The 19790-nt window shown below is 41.3% G+C and overlaps 1 protein-coding gene across 4 annotated transcripts in view; it reads right to left on the reverse strand.

Annotated features, from left to right (window-relative positions):
- The window catches only part of rundc3b (RUN domain containing 3b), a 34242-nt gene that overhangs the window by 8399 nt on the left and 6053 nt on the right, over positions 1 to 19790 (reverse strand). For 2 of the 4 annotated variants that reach the window (XM_066645595.1, XM_066645612.1), the window contains exons 2-10: positions 12832 to 12947; positions 10551 to 10684; positions 9977 to 10062; positions 9201 to 9290; positions 8718 to 8798; positions 7615 to 7786; positions 7152 to 7309; positions 2464 to 2610; positions 1422 to 1549 (exon numbers count right to left, since the gene is read on the reverse strand). In XM_066645595.1, coding sequence (XP_066501692.1) covers positions 1422 to 1549; positions 2464 to 2610; positions 7152 to 7309; positions 7615 to 7786; positions 8718 to 8798; positions 9201 to 9290; positions 9977 to 10062; positions 10551 to 10684; positions 12832 to 12947 — 1112 coding nt within the window. Of the gene's footprint in view, positions 1 to 1421; positions 1550 to 2463; positions 2614 to 7151; positions 7310 to 7614; positions 7787 to 8717; positions 8799 to 9200; positions 9291 to 9976; positions 10063 to 10550; positions 10685 to 12831; positions 12948 to 19790 lie in introns of all 4 variants that reach the window. The other 2 variants (XM_066645587.1, XM_066645604.1) reach the window with 1 other exon arrangement.

Raw genomic sequence — 19790 nt, forward strand, 5'->3', positions numbered from 1 at the left:
TTGCAACTCAGCAACATTTACACACGTATTATATCTCACAGAAAGAGGAGGACTGCTGAATTTGTCTTATTTCACGTGTGTGTCTTTGTGGTGGGGAGACATTTTGTGGCATTAGTGTGTTTATGAAACTCCATACGGCTGCGCACAGCTACCTTAAACGTTTTTCTTTAACCTGTTACATTGAATAAATAAGCAATTGTAATTCTTAAAATCAACAAAATGTTCTTGGTCTTTGTTCTTTGGTGGTAGATCATCTAGTGTTTATTTTTAAATGAAAATGAACATGAAAAACACTGATGACGGTGTGGGCGGCACGGTGGCGCAGCAGGTAGTGTTGCTCCAGGGGCCTGGAGGTTGTGGGTTCGATTCCTGCTCCGGGTGACTCCGGGTGGAGTTGGTGTGTTCCCACAGTCCAAAAACACACATTGCAGGTGGATTGGCGACTCAAAAGTGTCCGTAGGTGTGAGTGTGTGAGTGAATGTGTGTGTGTTGCCCTGTGAAGGACTGGCGCCCCCTCCAGGGTGTATTCCCGCCTTGCGTCCAATGATTCCAGGTAGGCTCTGGACCCACCGCGACCCTGAATTGGATAAGCGGTTACAGATAATGAATGAATGAATGATGCCGGTGTTATATATTATGAACAAAGTTTTTTCCTTTTTTCATTTCTGCATTTATAACCTGCCCTCCATATATTCTGTACAACACAATCACATAATACAAACCACACATAAACAAAGACATTGATATGAAGCACCAAAGCTTCTCCAGACCTTCCAATGACAAAGCTTTCCTGTTTTTGAAATATGTTGAAATGTAATTGAAATTGTAATTTGATTAGACATTAAATTGTTAACTACATAAAATAATGCTATAACTATAAGGTTACTTTAATGTACAGGATATGGCACTGATCATAATGCAAGTTATACATTATGTTCCAGACCTTGGCTTGAGAACATTTTCTCTAACTGGACCTTGTCTGGACCCGAGTTTGAGCGTAGGACACTGATCTCATTGATTTGTGTCTGAATGCAGTCACAGCAATATGCAAACATCTAGTGTAAATAGATCACCTAAAATGCCAGAACTGCAGTAAACAAGGGACAAACTCCCTGTTAACTCCCTTGATGTCTTTAAGAATACAAGACTCACTCTAGGCAACACTGCTTGGTCCAACATGTGATAGATATCAGCTCGTCCTGGCCATTCTGAAAATTATCTCACGTCATTATCTCAGCCTTGAGTTTATATATAGCAGTGCCATTTATGCAGCTGGCTGCCAACCCACTCTGGGAATTATGATCAGCTCCTCTTAATGACATCATCCTCTGTAATAGATACTGCAGTTCCTTTGTGGAGAAAGATGGTGCTTCACTTTATCAGATTCACAAACAAGTACACACACACACACACAACCATACCTTCCCTGTGCCAATGTGCGAGCCCTGTTTTGCCATCCAGACTACGTGTGTGTGTTTGTCCCGGCTCCAGAGATAACTGAGACAAGCTCATATCTGTAGAAAGCTGGTCCAAACTCGGGAAGCTTTTCCTGTGAAAACACACACATTGTCAGGTTTTACGTTACGTCATTACATCATCTTTTCAAAAGTTTGGCAGAATACACTCAACAAGACGTAAAAATAAAAGTCATTAAATGTAGCCCTGTCTCCGATGACGGTTCAAAAGTTACCGTGGTAACAGCCCAAGTGATAAAAGTTAATTCACTGCTGCTTATTCATTTACCGATTTCATGCTAATTTAAACGGTAAAGACACGTGTGTAACCATAATCATAACTGAACTGTTGAATTTTGTAAACTTTGTTTACATCCCCAGGATAAAACTGTGCGGATGTTTTGCAGGGAAAATAAACACATAAATAATAATATATTCAGCCCTATTCCCTCCACTATGATAGTCTAAGACCATCCTGCATACTCTGTGAAGGTTTGACTGCAGCCATTCCACGTCATTTAGCATCCAATCAGACCTCGTTATTATTCCCGTCCCATTTCCCTACTCGGATGAGATTCATTTTAGTAGGACATTTCAGCCTGTACTAAATTCCAACAGCAGGTTATTACACTGTATTCTGCAGATGCTGCTCCGTAATCGATTTCTGTTTCCAGCAACATCTGCAGACTGGGATGAAGCTTGACTGAAATTCAATAGTGATCAAATAGTGCTGTCCCTCAGAGCCTAGTCCTCTTTTTTGTTCAGTTGCCTCATATCAGTGAAAATGGACATATTTTTTGGAGAGATTATACTTTGAACAGCTGTGCTTTAAGAAGAAGAAAAGAGAGGAAGTTGCAAAAGGCAAAATAATTAGATTTGTGAAGAAACTGATTAAAATTTGAACACAAATACATATAAACAGCCGTATGAGCCCAATGGCTATGCAGTTAAAAGGTCAGCAGCAGCAAACACAGTGAACAGAGATTAAAGGCATTATACAGATCCATACTCGTCCCACTGGCCACTGCTCTTCTGGTAGAGGAGTGTGTCCAAGGCAACAGCATTGTTATCCAGGGCACCGGGAGAGGGCCACTGATTGGTCAGGTGGGAGGTGAGCTCCTGCCTGGAGCGTAGGTCATGGTTCTTCAGTACAGTTCTGCTGGTATTTAAAGAACACACACACACAAATATAAAAAGAATATTTTACATAATTTGTTGTACATACCTCTATGCACATTTATGATTGACCTCCCTTTTGGGCGGAGGGGGTGGGGGGTTAATCACGATTAATAATTTGTAAGCTTTCATCAGGAAGAATTAAATGTAAATTAACAATAACTGAAAAAACATTTCTTAAGACGTGTCATTAATCTTATTAAAACAACAAAAGCATTAACTAATCACTGGTGTTATGAGTTTGCCAAAACTAAAGATCCTTTAGAGGGCAGCGGTGAGTAATGTTTGTTTATTTGAGCACGAGCTGTTCTTTTCGTCAGCTGGAAGTTTCTAGTTACTACGTGAAAATGTACAGACCAATCAGCGCGAACCAAATCAGTCTGGTCGCAAAAAATGGACATAATTACATTGTTCATTCTTGTTATTTACATGAAAATGAATCAGTATCTAAACCTTCACGATCATAACAAGTCGATTCATAGCTTCAATGAAAAACCACAGAAAAAGTAACTGGAAAATTGTCGAAACCTAATGATTATTTTAATACAGAGAGCACAATAATAACAACAACAACAACAACAGGATGTTTCTGATTAAATGTAACCACCAAATGCAGCACAATCGCCCACCACCATTTTATGAAACAAAGCACTTAGCAGCTGGCAGAAAGCTGTTTTGGAGTGCAGTTATGCAAAAAATGAACACTTCAGGGCTGGTAAACAGCGGCGACTCCGTGCGATGTTTATGACACTGCAATCAACAGCCCCAAAGACAAGCACTTAGTGGTTTTGTTTTGGAGGACAATCTTTGACCTCATTCTTTTCAAAAGATGTCAGGGTTTCTTGCAGTGAAGGAGTTCCAATTTCATAGAAGGGGGAAAAAAAGGCTAAAGAATGTGAAACTAAACAAAGCAGTGTATCAGCATTCTTAAGACAACCAGTATGCTCACAAGGCTTTGTTAATAATACAGGCCAATCCAGTAACTGTTGAAGTGCCTGCTTTCCCCTGCGCCAGCACATTTGGCCACGCACTCGGGGAATTGAAGCACATTAACATCATAATCTAATGACTCTTCCGTTTAGCCCCAGGTTCTGTTTTCGACAAGCGCTTTGCTGTTACCCGATTACAAATGAATATTGCCTACAAATGGAACGATTTGTATTCTGTTGGGGCCTGCATGTGTAAATTAAGTGAATACTTCTGCAGTGCACATACGCATAGGATTGGATAAGCCGTCCCTGATTGTGCAGTTCAAAGCACAATTAACAATACAATTAACAATATTAATACAGGGCGGCACGGTGGTGCAGCAGGTTAGTGTCGCAGTCACACAGCTCCAGGGACCTGGAGGTTGTGGGTTCGAGTCCCGCTCCGGGTGACTGTCTGTGAGGAGTTGGTGTGTTCTCCCTGTGTCCACGTGGGTTTCCTCCGGGTGCTCCGGTTTCCTCCCACAGTCCAAAAAACACATTTTGGTAGGTGGATTGGTGACTCCAAAGTGTCCGTAGGTGTGAGTGTGTGAGTGAATGTGTGTGTGTGTGTGTCTGTGGTGCCCTGTGAAGGACTGGCGCCCCCTCCAGGGTGTATTCCCGCCTTGCGCCCAATGATTCCAGGTAGGCTCTGGACCCACCGCGACCCTGAACTGGATAAGCGGTTACAGATAATGAATGAATGAATGAATATTAATACATATTTTATGATGAATTTGTGATATACACTGAACAATCACATTATCAGCTCCACAAGTATCAGATCCACTGACAATAGAGGAGCACTTTAATCAAGCTGTTGCTCCGCATTCGTTATCCCCATTTCACCCTGCTCTTTAACGCTCAGGACCCCCAAAGGATCCTCACAGAGCAGGTCTGATGTGGGTGGTGGATCATTCTCATCCCTGCAGTGACCCATGACGTGGTGGTGGTGTTTTAGTGTGTATTGAGCTGGTACGAGGCATTGGATCAGACACAGCAGTGCTGCTGGAGTTTTTAAACCCTGTGTCCACTCTCTGTCCACTCTGTGAGACAATCCTCCCTCGTTGGTCCACCTTGTAGATGTAAGGTCAGAGACAGTAGTTCATTTGTCACTGCACAGTGTGTGTCAGTCGTCCTCTAGTCCTTCATCAGTGACACAGGACGCTGTCGGCTGGATATTTTTGGCTGGTGGACTCAGTTCATCAGTGACACTGAGGGGTTTAAAAACACCAGCAGCACTGCTGTGTCTGATCCACAGCACAAAACACACTAACACACCACCACCATATCAATGTCACTGTAGCGCTGAGAATGATCCACCACACACATCAGACCTGCTCTCTAGGGGTCCTGTGGGCATTAAGATGGTGCTGTAGTCACACAGCTTCAGGGTCATGGACTGTTTCTCAACACAAAGTACGTCAAGTTCGAACTGTCGTACTTTGTAGTACAAACTTGACGAGTTCGACTCACGAGTACAAACTCCTGAGGACGGTGTGGTCGTTATGTAATTGGAACGCCAGCGTACTATGAATCACCGTTTTTTCCGTGGCACGAAAAACATAATAGCACTGAGGTTGGTGCGAAATGCATTCTGGGATATCTGACTTTCTCAAGTCTACAGAGGTCATGTCCCAGTACATCCTCGATAACACGGGCGGAGCAAGAACACATCCGGGTATTTGAACTGTACTTGGCTAGACGTGGACTATTAAATGGAACAGAACCTGGGCTGAGACTGATAACGTTTCCCAAAAACACAAGTACAGACACGAAAACGTATTGAGAAACGGCTATGGCTTTGCGTTTTAAATCCCCACTACAGGTCACTCTTTGTGAGCAGTTTCATGTGTTTTCCCTGTGTCTGCATTGGTTTCCTCTCACAATAAATACGTGTTGCTGGGTGGACTGACTGTGCAGAAGTGACGACAATTGTGTGGGTGAAATTGTCCGTTGGTGTGAGTGTGTGAGAGAGTGATGTTCAGTGCTGAAATGGCGCCCCCTTCAGGGTGTGTTCCTGCTTTCACCCGGTGATTCTGGGTAGGCTCCAGACCGGTCATGACCCTGATTAGGATGAAGCAGCTACAGAAAATGAATGAATGAACAAATGACAGGAACAGATTCTTTCAAAACAGCTTTAAACCCCATACTGGGACATTGCATGGAATTTTGAGAGAGAAGTCAGCTGGGTTAAATTTAGGATATCAGATCGTCAGAGCATTGTCTTTTACTCCTCCGTCCTTCTCTCTGTCCCTCCTCCCTCCACAACATTGTCACTGCATCAACTCATTGATGACTTAGTTTCCATAGTTACTTTATCTTGATGTGATTAGACCGCCTCTGTGGCCTGGGCGCCCCTCTGCTGTGGGATCGAGCGAGAAGTAAATATGCTAACACAAGAAGCACTTGTGGACCTTGCTGAACGAGGTAGAAGATAACCACATTACATCCTAAGCTTTGTGGACACTTTTAGGGAATGATTCAGCTGCTTTTGCTGAGACAGGTTTTTTAAACTGCATACACACCGAGTGCAATCCCAAAAGAAAAGCATTAGTATTAGAAGGGAATGCTCTGGAGCAGCTGCACACGAGCCTGAAGTCAAGGGTGACCAGATTGGGTGAGCATATGTTTGCAGGATGGCAGCATGGGGCGTGCACCGGTTTGGCATTGGGGGAGGGGGCTGGTTGGGAGAGACGTTTCAAGTAATTGGTGGCAAGGTGTAAAGGGTCGGCAGAAGCCAAATCCAAGGTGTTTTTTTGGCGAATTAGACATTTTTTAGGTCTTTGTGCAACATAATTGTAATTTCAAACATTTTCCCTCTCTTCTGATCTTTTATTGTAACTGTTGCATAGCGGGGCAGCATGGTGGAGCTGCAGGTAGTGTCTCTATCAAACAGATCCAGAGGTCTTTGAGCCTGGCTCCGAGTGACTGTCTGTAAGGAGTTTGGTGTGTTCTCCCTGTGTCCGCATGGGTTTCCTCCCACGGTACAAAAACACACGTGGATTGGCAACTCAAACGTGTCCATAGGTGTGAGTGAATGTGTCGCCGTATGAAGGACTGGCGCCCCCTCCAGGGTGTGTTCACGCCTTGCGTTCAGTGATTCTGGGGAGGCTCCGGACCCACCACGACCCTGAATTGGATAAGCACTTGAATGTTGCATAGCATTAAAAAAAATTTGTTCTTTTCTTGGGGATAATATTGTATCCAAAAGAATCTGAGGATTATACATTCCACAAAATCGCTCCAAAACCTCATTGTACACTTGTTCAATTATGGGATATAGTTTTCCTGTCTTGTGGAAACAAAAACAAACTCCTTAACAGTAGAAATGCATACAAGAGTCACAAACAAATTCAGAACAATCCAAGTCATTTTCCACCAGAGTTCACACTGCATTTAGGTCTGTGTAAATGCCAAGGTAACTGACCAATATGTGGCCAAAGCACTCAAGCCTGCATTAGTGAATAAAGTATCAGTCTGTTGCATCAGACTACAACTCCAACCAGTTATCATCACAAACACCCATGCATGGATCAGAAGTGCTCATACTCACAGCTGGTCCTGTAGCTCCAGGATGATGAACTCCAACTGTTCCTTCTCCAGTTTGTGGCTGATGTCAGCTTCTGTGGAGCGCTGCAGTAAAGCTTTGTTTTGGGACATGGACTCAGAGAGCTGAGCTTCTCTCAAACGTACCAGCTCTTCCAGGTATCCCTATACACACACAGACATGTAAGTTTCTGCACAACATCAGGATGTAGGGGGATGCCTCATATACTACATATAGGGCACCATCAGTAATAGAATAACAACTGGGATTAATGATGATAACTTTAGCTACATTAACACTACACCTTAATCTTAACCTCAGAGAACACAGCATACGTTTCTGATCTTGGTATAAAGATATTTATAAAAGTCAGGACAGGTTTGTTTCTCCTGACATTTCAGCAAATCTGAACCTTGTCCTGAGATGCGATTTTTCCTGGAATTATGTTGTGACACAAACAGACACCTACCTTTTGTTCCAGTACCACTCTGTATTTCTGCTCCACTCTTTTGCACTTGCTGTACCAGCTGCTGAGGTCAGTGCGCAGGCTGGTTGCCATGTTGGACTCAGGTGTGCTGGCCTCACTGCCACTGCTGCCCAGCGTCCGCATCTCCTCCTCATCACTGCTGATACTGTCTGAGCTGAGGCACACAGAAACACAGCCTTACCTTTCAGCTTTTACCATCCACAAGCGTGAGTGAGTTGGCTATAGGCCAGTATTAATATTTATGAGCAGTATTTATGCGCAGTTTCAGTGATTTTTAATGTCATAAAATGGACAGACAACTGTGATATGAGGAGAATTGCTCTTTGTGAAGACTCAACTGGGTAAAAGCAATAGGATACAAACAGGAATGCATGATTCTCACAAAGCAACAACACTAATGCATACACAGTACACAGACACACATAGTCCCGCTACGAGTGACTGTAAGGAGTTCGGTGTGTTCTCCCTGTGTCCGTGTGGGTTTCTTCCGGGTGCCTCCCATGGTCCAAAAACACACATTGGTAGGTTATCTGGCGACTCAAAATGTCCATAGGTGTGAGTGTGTGAATGAATGTGTGTCGCCCTGTGAATGACCAATGCCCCCTCCAGGGTGTGTTCCTGCCTTGCGCCCATTGATTCTTTGTTGATTCCGGACCCACCGCGACCCTGAACTTGATAAGCGGTTTCAGACAACGAATGAATATATAAAACAAAACAATTAGGTAGTTGTTTATATTTTATTGTAATGCTTCACTGAGGGAGAATAGAACATCTCTCGTTGCTCCTACTGTGGATATTGCATGTAAATTCCGGAGGAGTGTAGGACACCCTCTCCCCCTTGATTTTAGGGAAGTGCTGTAAATATGTATTACACTCTGCAACAGTAGGGGGAGCTCAGGAGCAAAAAATACCAAACCTTACCTAGTGCTCCTTGTAACAACGAAGATTATTAAAGAGTAATTATTCCAAATTTAATTGGGAAACCATACGTTCAATCCCCCTCCATGGCTGCATACAGTCATATTCCATTAATGCAATCATTTAACATAACCATATTCAATTATAGGCATGAACTGAAGTCTTACCTTTGTGTGAATTTGAGGTACGGTGTGTAGTCAATAACAGCAGGATAGCTTCCATCCAAAACCTCTCCCTTCAGACAGAAACTGCAGATTACAAAGCATGAGAGTCACTGCTGGATTGAGAATGGTCTGCGAACCAAAACTATTCCACCAACAGTGTTCAGACTGTATAGTTAATCTAGGCATTGGATGGAAACTCTATACACACACATCATTATTACTTGGCCAAAGTCCGTTAACCACTGCCCATTTTTCACCCCCGAAATGAAAGGCATCTATAATAACATCATAGTGCCAAATGCCCACAGTACTGTACATAAACACTGACTGTCCTTGGGATGAAAGGGTTTGTTTGTACAGTACAGGCTTAAATTTGCAGGGGCATATGGAAGAGCAGCTATTAATGAATCATTAACATTCTGTCTGACTGATACATGGCTGAATGTCAATAACACCCCACAGAGAGACAGAGAGACTGAGACATACCTGAAGTCAATAGCATTTAGTCCAATCAGAGTATCTGCCAGCAGCCCCGCCTCCTCACCCAGCATTATGGCCCCATCTTCATAAAACCTCCTGGTAAACACAAACGCAGTATATTCATAAACAAAATCATGCCCATTCTCACAATGACAATGATCTATAAAACTACCAAACGTTTACATTTATATACATGAATATTAGGTATTATTTTGAGCGCATTATTAAATAATATTGAATATGTCTTACAAAGAATTTAAGGGGAGATTATTTTAGAGTGCCAAGACAAGGTTAAACGTGAGAAGTAAATACAACAAGCGCTGGGAAATAAGAGTACTGATATGGAACAAATGAGAATATAAAAGAAAGAGAACAGAGCAAAAACGGCTAGTAACCAGATCTTCTGCTCCTCACTCCGGGTCTCTTGCACTGAACTGAGCTGTGGCTCGTTCTCATTTAAAGGAGTAGGTGCTGAAACCATGCATTCTGAACAAAGCTGTTTAGACAGGGGGATAATACTGCTGTAGTGTTTGATCCTTGTGATATCATGAACAAAGCATGTCACAGATGCTTCCTTAACACCCCAGAACTGTTTGAAAAAGCAGTAGAATATGGGCCTTTAAAATGACATAGCCACAAAATTTGTGTCCCGTTTACATGAGGATTCACACCACCCAGAATTCACAATCCTGCCACATTGCAGCTTGATAGCTTCATAGAAGAGTGTGTGTGTGTGTGAGAATGTGTGTGAGAGAGCAGGTGTGTTTTATGCGCTGAAAAACCTTGTGGTTTTGAAGTCTCTCAAAGCAGAAGAGATATATTCAGACAAGCGTTTCTCCATTAACGCAACTCTTATCCATGCACGACCCTGAGAGAGAAAGAGAAAAAGAGAGTGACAAAACTTTTTTGTAGGTGTTTTTTCACCAATCCTGTCCTATGCATTGTTATTATTACTCGTGTTCTCTGATTCTATACAATTTAAAGTTTGCAAATTCCTATGTGGTCGTTCTTATTTGAACTGTTTATTGTTTATACTTTAATTTGGCTCAGTTTTTTAATATGAAGTTCTGCAAGGAAGTCCTGCAGATGGGGAAATGAAGGGTTAAAAGCCTGGCCAGCAGAGCAGGACTGGGTGCTGGAAATTTTGGTACCACTTCGGCCAATCAGAACCAATCTCCTTTCACAACAAGGCATTCACCACCAACTGAACCTAAAAGACCTCTCATTTGAATCTCGGGTATTGCATATTTCCACAGGAATATCCATTTGAGCATTTGTTGCTGATATCAGCCATATGTTGAAGCCTGAATGATACATATACTTTTTACTATTATTAATACAAATTTTTGTTATTACCTTGGCCCTAGAGCTGCGGACGTTCTCCATGCTCTCAATGCTGGGGATGCAGCTGTGGGGGACTTTGCTGCAGGCCAAACGGACATAATCCCAGAAACTACGTGGACTCTCATATCCAAACCAACTGACCTGACCTGCAGTGAGAATGGGGAGAGACAAATGTGAAATTAAAGAACATTATAGCAACCATTATAGCACCAGATATCTGACCAATCGTCGAGACCCATTTCTTTGGCAGTTTCAATGACTGACGAGCCAAAGTAGTGTAACAAAGGTTTGCGGACAGCTGCTAAAAGTTATTAGCAAGAATTTGCTTCCCCTTTGCTGCAGTAACAGCTTCTACTCTTCTGATAAGGCTTTATAGCAGATGTTGGAACAACCCTGAGAGGATTTGATGGCACTCAGCCACAAGAGCATTAGCGAGATCATCATGATGTATGATTAGTTCTGGATCACAAATGGGCTTTCATCACTGCAGAGACTGCAGGTGTGCTGCTCCATAGCCCATATAGCTTTTCTATATAGTGATAGCTATTCTGAGCAGCAACGCTATGCTTAAAGCATGTCTAAACATTTTAGGCCACATAGTTTAGATTGAATGTAGGCTAAAGTCCTTTCTGCATTTTTGCCAAGTCACTCACTGCGTTATTTGATCCACCTGCCGCCAGAAAGAAAGATGAATGAAGAAGCAATAGATAGAGAGATTGAGACAGGCGAAATGAGACAGCATGCCTGGCTCTGCATGCATAATGCCCACACAATGCTAATGGCTTCTGCTCACAACTGTACCTCAGGTGGCTAATGACTTCTAATGGAAACTTCGGTTTGTTTACACTTTTCATGCTGGAAAAAAAAAGCATTTTCTTCTGAGAAAGTCAGGCTCATGTAATGTTCTACAAAAGAACATGAAGCTAACATTTCTGGGAAACAAAGTGTTCAAAGAGCAAGTATGGGCTCTTTGTTTTTATCAAACAAATAAATACAGTGGAATTTGAGTTCCTAACTTGTGTTTATTGATAGTCAGAAAACATGTTATTTCTTACTAATTCAAGGAATAAGGTTTAAAAAAACCATTGGTTCCCCCCCCAAACGGTGTTCGGAAACTCTAATAGGCGTCTTGTCTGTGACGTAGATGGTGGACAACAACTCTAGAAGCTGCACTTAATTTAATGCAAAATGACGAAAAGGTGTGTTGTATTTGACTGCAATAATTCAATGTACAGTGGGACATCTGTGTACAAATGGCCCAAAGATCCCAAAATATCCAGAAAATGGACTAAATTTGTCAACTTTAAACAGGCAATTTGGAAAGGACCATCCGCTCACTCCGTTATCTGTAGCTCATTTCACTGGCGCTTTTCCAACAATATGGGCATGTAAGGACACCAACGAAAGGTGTTCAAGAGCCTCTGTAACATGGAGGTAAACAGGGTAAGGACACTTACTTCCCCTGTTTTAGTTGGTGTTAGTTAACGTTAGCTTGACTTGCTAAACTCGGTGGCTCAGAATATACTCGGCTACGTAGCTGCATTACGGAGGTTTATAGTGTCGGATGAATTCGAGTTCGACTTCGATCACATTTACAAGAATAACGGTACCTCTAAATTTGAGTTTAGCTTATTGCTAGGCTATTGTCATGAATAATGTTGGTTATTTAGCTAGATACTGTCATAACAGTCAGTCATAACGGTGTTTTACCGCGGCGTTGTCCTCTAGTGACGTCACACAGTTGCGTTCAAGAATTTCCGTAGCAAACTCGGGTTTTTCCGTCAATTTAATAAAATTGTCAGTTTTAAAGCAAATTAAGCTGCTATTTTCATTTTAATTCATACTTATATATGTCAGTAACTACAATAATGTGAAATATTCATGAGGTCCATTATATGGTGCTTAGCCTTTAATATTTAAAAAAACTAAAATTTAAACTGAGTGCTGAACTGATGACAGCTCCCAGTAAATAATTTATATTGAAACATTTAAAATGTGTTTAAAAATCATAACATTGTTATGGAAACCTTTTATATTGCAATATCTATTGATGTTGAATAATTGTTCAGCCCTAGTTTACAGATACCTGCGTTAACTAGAACTGATCTGAGTGATGAAAGGAGAGACTGCCTATTTCACATTGGAATTATAACAAGTGACATGCATTATGTATGTATTAATTTGCTTTGTGGTGCCTTCCTGCAATAGCCTACCCCCATCCCCAGCAGTAATAATCACATCACATAGCTTTATCCCTAGTTTAAAAAAAAAATTAATCTTAAAATAGTCCTACCTTTGAGACGATGGCTGAGTATCTGCTCCAGAATGGAGACAAAGTTGATGAACTCAGGAGAGGAGTCATCTATGGTCTCAAAACAGGAGCGGTCAATGAGCGTCTTCACAGAGAACCTGCAGAAACACACCAACTTAATTAAAGAGAGCCTCTTGTTTGAGGGAGTATCCTGTAGCTGCAATCGGCCAAAATCATACTCAAGGATCACGAATGTGTAATTGGTTCTGGAGATAAAAGGAGTACACAGTACTGTATCGTTTCAATTACAGAAGTAGAGAGGATGGAAAGGGTTTTGAACAAGGCCATAAGGAAGTGGCTAGGGGTGCCAAAGTGTTAAAAAAGAGTGGCATGGTATGGGAGAGTTGCACTGAAGTTACCACTCACAACTTTAGTTGAGGAATTCAAATGTGCAAAGGTGAGCTGTGAGATGATTTTGTCAGGATCGAAGGATGCAGTAGTAAAAGCAGCAGCGCTAGTCACAGAAGCAGGAAGGAAGTGGAATCCAAAAGTGGCTGTGCAGGTAGCCAGGAGCTCATTAGAGCTAAGGGATGTGATTGGTTAAGTACAATGCATAAGAGCAGGCTTTGGGTCAGGTGATTCGTGGAAAGCTTTTAGTAAGGTCACATCACCAGAGAGAAGGCAAATTATGACTAGTTTCATTTGCGAGCAGGAGGCACAGTGTCACAACAGCAGCGTCACAGGCAAAACAAGGCCAGTGGCTTTGAAGGGAGAACCTAGAGAAGTGTTAGATTTCCTGGCAACAGTTGTGGGTGGTGGAGGTAAGTAGTATTAAGTTTTTGCTTAGAGCAACCTGGGGCTAGTTACAGGCCTTAGTTACTAGGGAGGCCAGTGTGGATTTACAATTGGTGATGCTTAAGGGTAAGATAAGACTGTAAGGCTGGCTTGGAGGAGGACGGGACTTCACTTTGAGCTTCCCAGGGGTGTCCTCAGCTTAATTCAGTGAAACACAGACAAGGGGGTGTGCTTACCTGATGAACCCTGTGAAGAGCTAGTGATACAGTGGGTGGTTTGGGTACTCATGGACTGGGTGTTGAGGTTACACTTTTAAAAATGACAGTTCTACAAGGGTCCTTTATTAAAGGAAATGGTTCCCTATAGCACTCTACAGCACCAAAAACTGGTTCTCTGTTGTAACAAAGTTGACATTGTACTAATAGAGGAACCGTTTTTGGTCCCATACAGAACCCTTGTCTAAAAGGTGCTGTATAGAACCATCTATAGCACATTCTCCGTCAATACATACAATAATATTGTATTACAATTTTATGCATATATGTACAATCATAATCGATTATAACAATCACATTCATGGATCTCCTGTTGGTCCAGTGCTATGAGTGAGTTCACAATATCATAATATCAAGTGGTTCAAATAAACACAGACACAGTGTGACAAAAATGATTAACTTCTGCTCCATCTGAAACTTGGCGGAGGTAAACAACACCTAGGAACAAAAAGTCAGACAGACTTTAAAAATAGATAAGGAAGAACAGTGGTCACATTTCTATTGTAGTGACCACACACATACATACACACACACACAGCAGGGAGCAGCTGGAGCTCATGAATCAGCTTTCAAGCAGCTCCACTATGCCTCATTACGTTCACAGCTTTCATTGAGGAACAAATCATTCATTACAGAACACAAAGGCTTTGTTCAGACAGGCCGACTAAATCTAATTCTTCTCCCCCAATATGCCACACAACAATCTGATATATCACTTGAGGTGTTAACAGCAGTAAATCAGATTTATAAAAGCTCCATGTTTCCATTACAAACATAGTGTAGTGGTGCAATATGATGTTTTCAAACTTGATAATATACTTAAATGCTATTCAACACACTAAATCAGGGGTCAGGAATAGGTGGAGCGCGGCCCAGGACTGGACCCAGAGACTGTCCTTTTTAAGGGGTGTGACTCTTCTAGTCATTACAGTTCAGGTTTAGCGCTCCAGGAAACTCTAATCACTTGTGTTTCTGCATATCATAGCTGTACATTATGATGAGCGCTGTGACTCGAATGAGTAACAGGGCAGGGCTCCAGACACCACCGTCCTGGGTCCAGTAAAAAGAGCCCAAGGGATGTGATAAAAGCTCTTTTGGGACACTTGGGATGACAGTGTTGTGTGAGGTAAAACCAGAAAAATTAAAAATAAGGATACAATTACTGGTTGATATTCTCATACAGCTGAATATGGATTCTGTTTACAGATAAAGCCCTGGCCTTCAGCAAAAGAACCCATCAGATTGCTGCTTTTCCATAACCAGTAAAGTCAACTGCAACTAAAAATTCCATTAAGGACATTATTTAAATATGCTTTTTCCCCCACAAATATCATTGTTTCATTTGTAAATTTATTTTCATTCATTTGTGTACTACATAAAACAATGCTATAACTATAACGTATGGCTATTTTAATGTACAGGATATGGCACTGATCATAACGCAAGTTCTACTTTGTTTTCTCAAGCCAAGGTCTGGAACATATTCTCTAACTTGACCTTAATGAATTTTAATTAAATCACCCCTGCCATAAATTGTAGACCCTAGAACTGATTAAAATATTTCAGAAAAAGTCTGTTAAACTGAGCATGAGGGATTCCCATCAAAGACATTCACTGAGAGGTTGGCAGAAAAAAATGTAAGAGATACACACTCACACACACTCTTCTATGTCAAAAATACTATTTTAAAAATGTCCATAAACATATCTTTCCCTCACCCTGGCCTTAAGAACTTTAATCATTACACTCTTCTTGACTGTCCTTTTAAACCCAATCATGACAGCGTCACTGGTTACTGAATCAAATGGCATTATTTTTTAATATTAAAAAATAAAATGAGTAATTCAATGTACTACTGTAAATTATTCATTCATTTTCTGTAACTCTTATCAAGTTCAGGGTCACCGAGTCTGGAGCCTACGAGGAATCACTGGGTACAAGGTGGGATCACACCCTGGAAGAGGCGGCAGACATTCACTCACACATTCGGGCACTTTTGAGTCACCAATCCACCTACCAACTTGTGTTTTTGACCGTGGGAGGAAATCGGAGCACCTGGAGGACACAGGGAGAACACACAACACTCATCACAGACAGTCACCCGGAGGAAACCCACGCAGACACAGGGAAAACACACCACACTCCTCACAGACAGTCACCCGGAGGAAACCCACGCAGACACAGGGAAAACACACCACACTCCTCACAGACAGTCACCCGGAGGAAACCCATGCAGACACAGGGAGAACACACCACATTCCTCACAGACCCCAGAGCGGGACTTGAACCCTCAACCTCCAGAACCCTGGAGCTGTGTGACGCTACCTGCTGCGCCACCGTGCCGCCCCAACAGCAAATTAAATACATGTAAAATTGAAATCACTGTTTCTATATTGATTTTATATACTTTTGGATTATTTCTATTGGTCCATTCATCATGATATTTTCACTCAATGTGAAGGACAGCTGTTATGTTCAAATGAAGTACTAAACTACACATACACACTCATGGAGATACATATATTTAATCAGACAGTGACGATTAAATGGGGTCATTGGTATAAGTGTACATGTCTATTACATACTGCCTATGTTAGCTTCATATTATCATCGCACAAATGTGGACAAAACATGGACATAATGTTGAAGGTTACTATTCTCTGTCTGTCTGGTGCAAGGCAATTAAAGCTCAGCAGACATTTTATAGGTCTGCAAAAGTCAATACACGCTGATGAAAGATTATGACCTGAAGCATAAAGTTGAAAAAAGGTCCATTTTGATTTCAGATGCACTCTGTAATAGACCCTTTAACACAAGATATCTTCCTAAGCACCAGTGAGGCAGCAATTTTAAGACTTATGAACAAACAGACCATCCAGCAACATCAGCAACTTTAGCTACTCCTCTTCTCCCATCAATCTCCATTTGTTTTTCACACACACACACACACACACACCTCCACATGGATGGTTTCTAAACTCTGCAGGTTGCTGGGCAAAGGCACATCAAGTGTTGACAATGTGGACTGATGGGCAGACAACCAAAAGGACAAACTGAGGTCAGGAAGTGTGTTATCTTTCCATGACATCCAAGATACTAATAGATTACTGAAGTTGTAATTAAGTTGACTGTAACAAGCCTATATTAGGAATAAATGTCATTTGATCCTCTGAATTATGAGGTTGTGGATAGGCTTTAAAAAAATAAAATTCTACATTTAGGAGTTGAATTTGGATGAATATGCAAATAATGTGAATCAGCTGAAGATAAATTAAAAGAAATGAAAGGCGGCTGCGTTAAGAATTCACTGATTTAACTGTAGTTTTGACTGACGTGAAGGACATTTTGTTAAAAAGCTGAGCCATGCTTGGTTTAGTTAGAATCATTTTGAATAGCATTGTGTGAACTAAAATGCTATGCTTGAAATGTGATTTTTGCACTGGATCAACAAAGTTAGAGTATCTAACTAGCATTCATTACTAAATATAGCTTATAACCCAGCAGTTAGCATTGTACAAAATTACCAGAGGACAAAAACAAATCCCTGTCTTCAGTTAAGCCATTTTTTATAATGTAGTTGTATTCATTTTTTTTTTCCCCCCAATTCCAGGAACATACACAACTGTACATAATCCTGATGCACAAATACACCACCACCCTTCAACACAGCATCAAATAATTAATATTAAATATATAATAAAAACTATATATGAATAAATACACTTATATACATTCAAAAAAATAAAACTTCCAAAGTTCACATTTCATACTGACCAATTAAATGTTTACAGAGAAGGTTATCAACCAATAACGGTAGCTCTACACTCAGACCGTCCAATCAGAAGATTTTAGGCTACTTCACCACGCCCCCTTCTCACTCAAGCGAACCAATCGGAGGGCGGGACTAGTTTGTGAACGAAACACTTCTCGAAAATCTATGTAGTCTAGAAAAGTCTAGAAAAACAAAATCCCGGACGTTTGTGAAATTCCGCCATTTTTTTAAGCCTAAAAAAAGAGGACGTCTGGTCACCCGAGTTCAGGGTCACTGAGTCTGGAGCCTACCAGGAATCACTGGGCACAAGGCAGGAACACACCCAGGAGGAGGTGCCAGTCCTTCACAGGGCGACACACACTCGCACATTCAACATAAACAAGTATATTTTAACTTATTAACCCATAAAAAACCAGTTCACCATGAAGTCAAATATAAAACAGACCAAAGAAGCAAGATGGAACACACTTTTTTCCCCCTCGCATTACTTGCCATATTCTGTAATTATTTTGAGGAGAAAAACACAATGTAGCCAACATCGCAACAACAAATTTGTAACTTGCATTTCAGCATTTTGTTCCTGAAATGGGATCAGAGTGTGTCATATGTGACACAGGACAGGCGACTAAAGCATTTGAATTGTTAAATATGTTGAAACACACATCAGAAACAAATATATGATTTTACAGTAAGCATTTCTCTGGTCATTCTGTAAATGAAGTCACACATTCATGTGACTACATCTAGGACGTTCAGTAAATGTCACATAGGGAAGTCATGATATAAAGTGAAGAATAAATGTGTAGGGAACTTTCCAGAACTTAGAAAGAGTTTGTGACACATATCACCATGGGCTCTTATGGGTTAACACAGATTCTGCGGTTTTAAGTGTGTGAAAGACATACAGTTAGCAAAATGCTAATTTACAAAGTAAATGCTTCCATTGTGTTAGCCAAATTAGCCTTGCAGCTTCAGTGACTAAGAAGGCCTTGATCCCCAGATATGTCATGGCTGAGGCAAGGTTGATATTTCAAATACCAACTAAATAAATCACTATAATAGTGCAGCAAACTAGACACCAGCAAATATTGGGTTTTATAGGGAGATGCCTTAACTCTGAAAGCAAATCATTCTGAAGAGGTGATCAATGCTCCAATATCCATAAACAGCATTATACTCCCAATAGTAGAACCCGATTCTGGCATTTACTCAATTACTGATTCACTACCAGTAATGCACACACCCCAACATCTCCAAACTAAATACCCCAGCGTGCACACACACACACACACACTTTTCCAGCAAAGTATCAACATAAATATTCTTATGAATTACATATTTTTATCACTAACAAAACCTCTCTCTTTGCTTTTTGAGATCACTACACGTTGGTATCCAGGAGCCAGGATACAGAGTGATATTTCACAAGCTAATTCCTCTTCTGACATTTCCCTTTCTCCAAATCAACAAAACATAAAGGTGGCCAAAAATAGGCCACTCTGTCTAAGCTAAGAATATCACACACACGCAGACAAACATGAAAGCAGAACAGAAAGTGCTGTTAAACTACATCAATAAAATTGAATTAATTTGCAGATCATTAAAGGAACACTAGGTAAGATACGTGTTTTTTGCACCTGGGGTTCCCTCTATGGTAATTTACTTTTACAGGACTGTACTGATATCAATGGAGAGGGGAAGGGCTTCCTACCTTCCTCCAAAACATACATAGTGCAGTTTCTGCAGTGCTGAGCCCAGAAAAGCAATGACAGATGCTCTGTTTTCCCTTTTAAATGATAATGCGTGTGTTTGAAAGTGTGTGAGTGATTGACACAATCAGTAACAAGTTCTGAGGTGTGAGGCTAAGGGCCATATCTCCGCTACAGAGTGATGGCAGAGAGATGGATGTAGTGTCTCTGTGGCAACTGCACTTTCCCTGTGGCGGGCTGATACATCACTTTCATACGACAAACAGTAAAAGAGCCCTGATGAGGAAGCTAAAAGGGGACAGCACAAAAGCAAACACAAACACTATCCAGTTCAAACACTTGTTTTCAGCTTCCCAGGACACACTTGGCTGAACACTGGGGATGGTAGTTGTGTGCATGTGCACCAGTGAATAAAACATACACTATGCCAAACATTTGTGGTATTTCTGG

This window comes from Hoplias malabaricus, chromosome 1 (assembly GCF_029633855.1).
Source record: "Hoplias malabaricus isolate fHopMal1 chromosome 1, fHopMal1.hap1, whole genome shotgun sequence".
Lineage (NCBI taxonomy): Eukaryota > Metazoa > Chordata > Actinopteri > Characiformes > Erythrinidae > Hoplias > Hoplias malabaricus.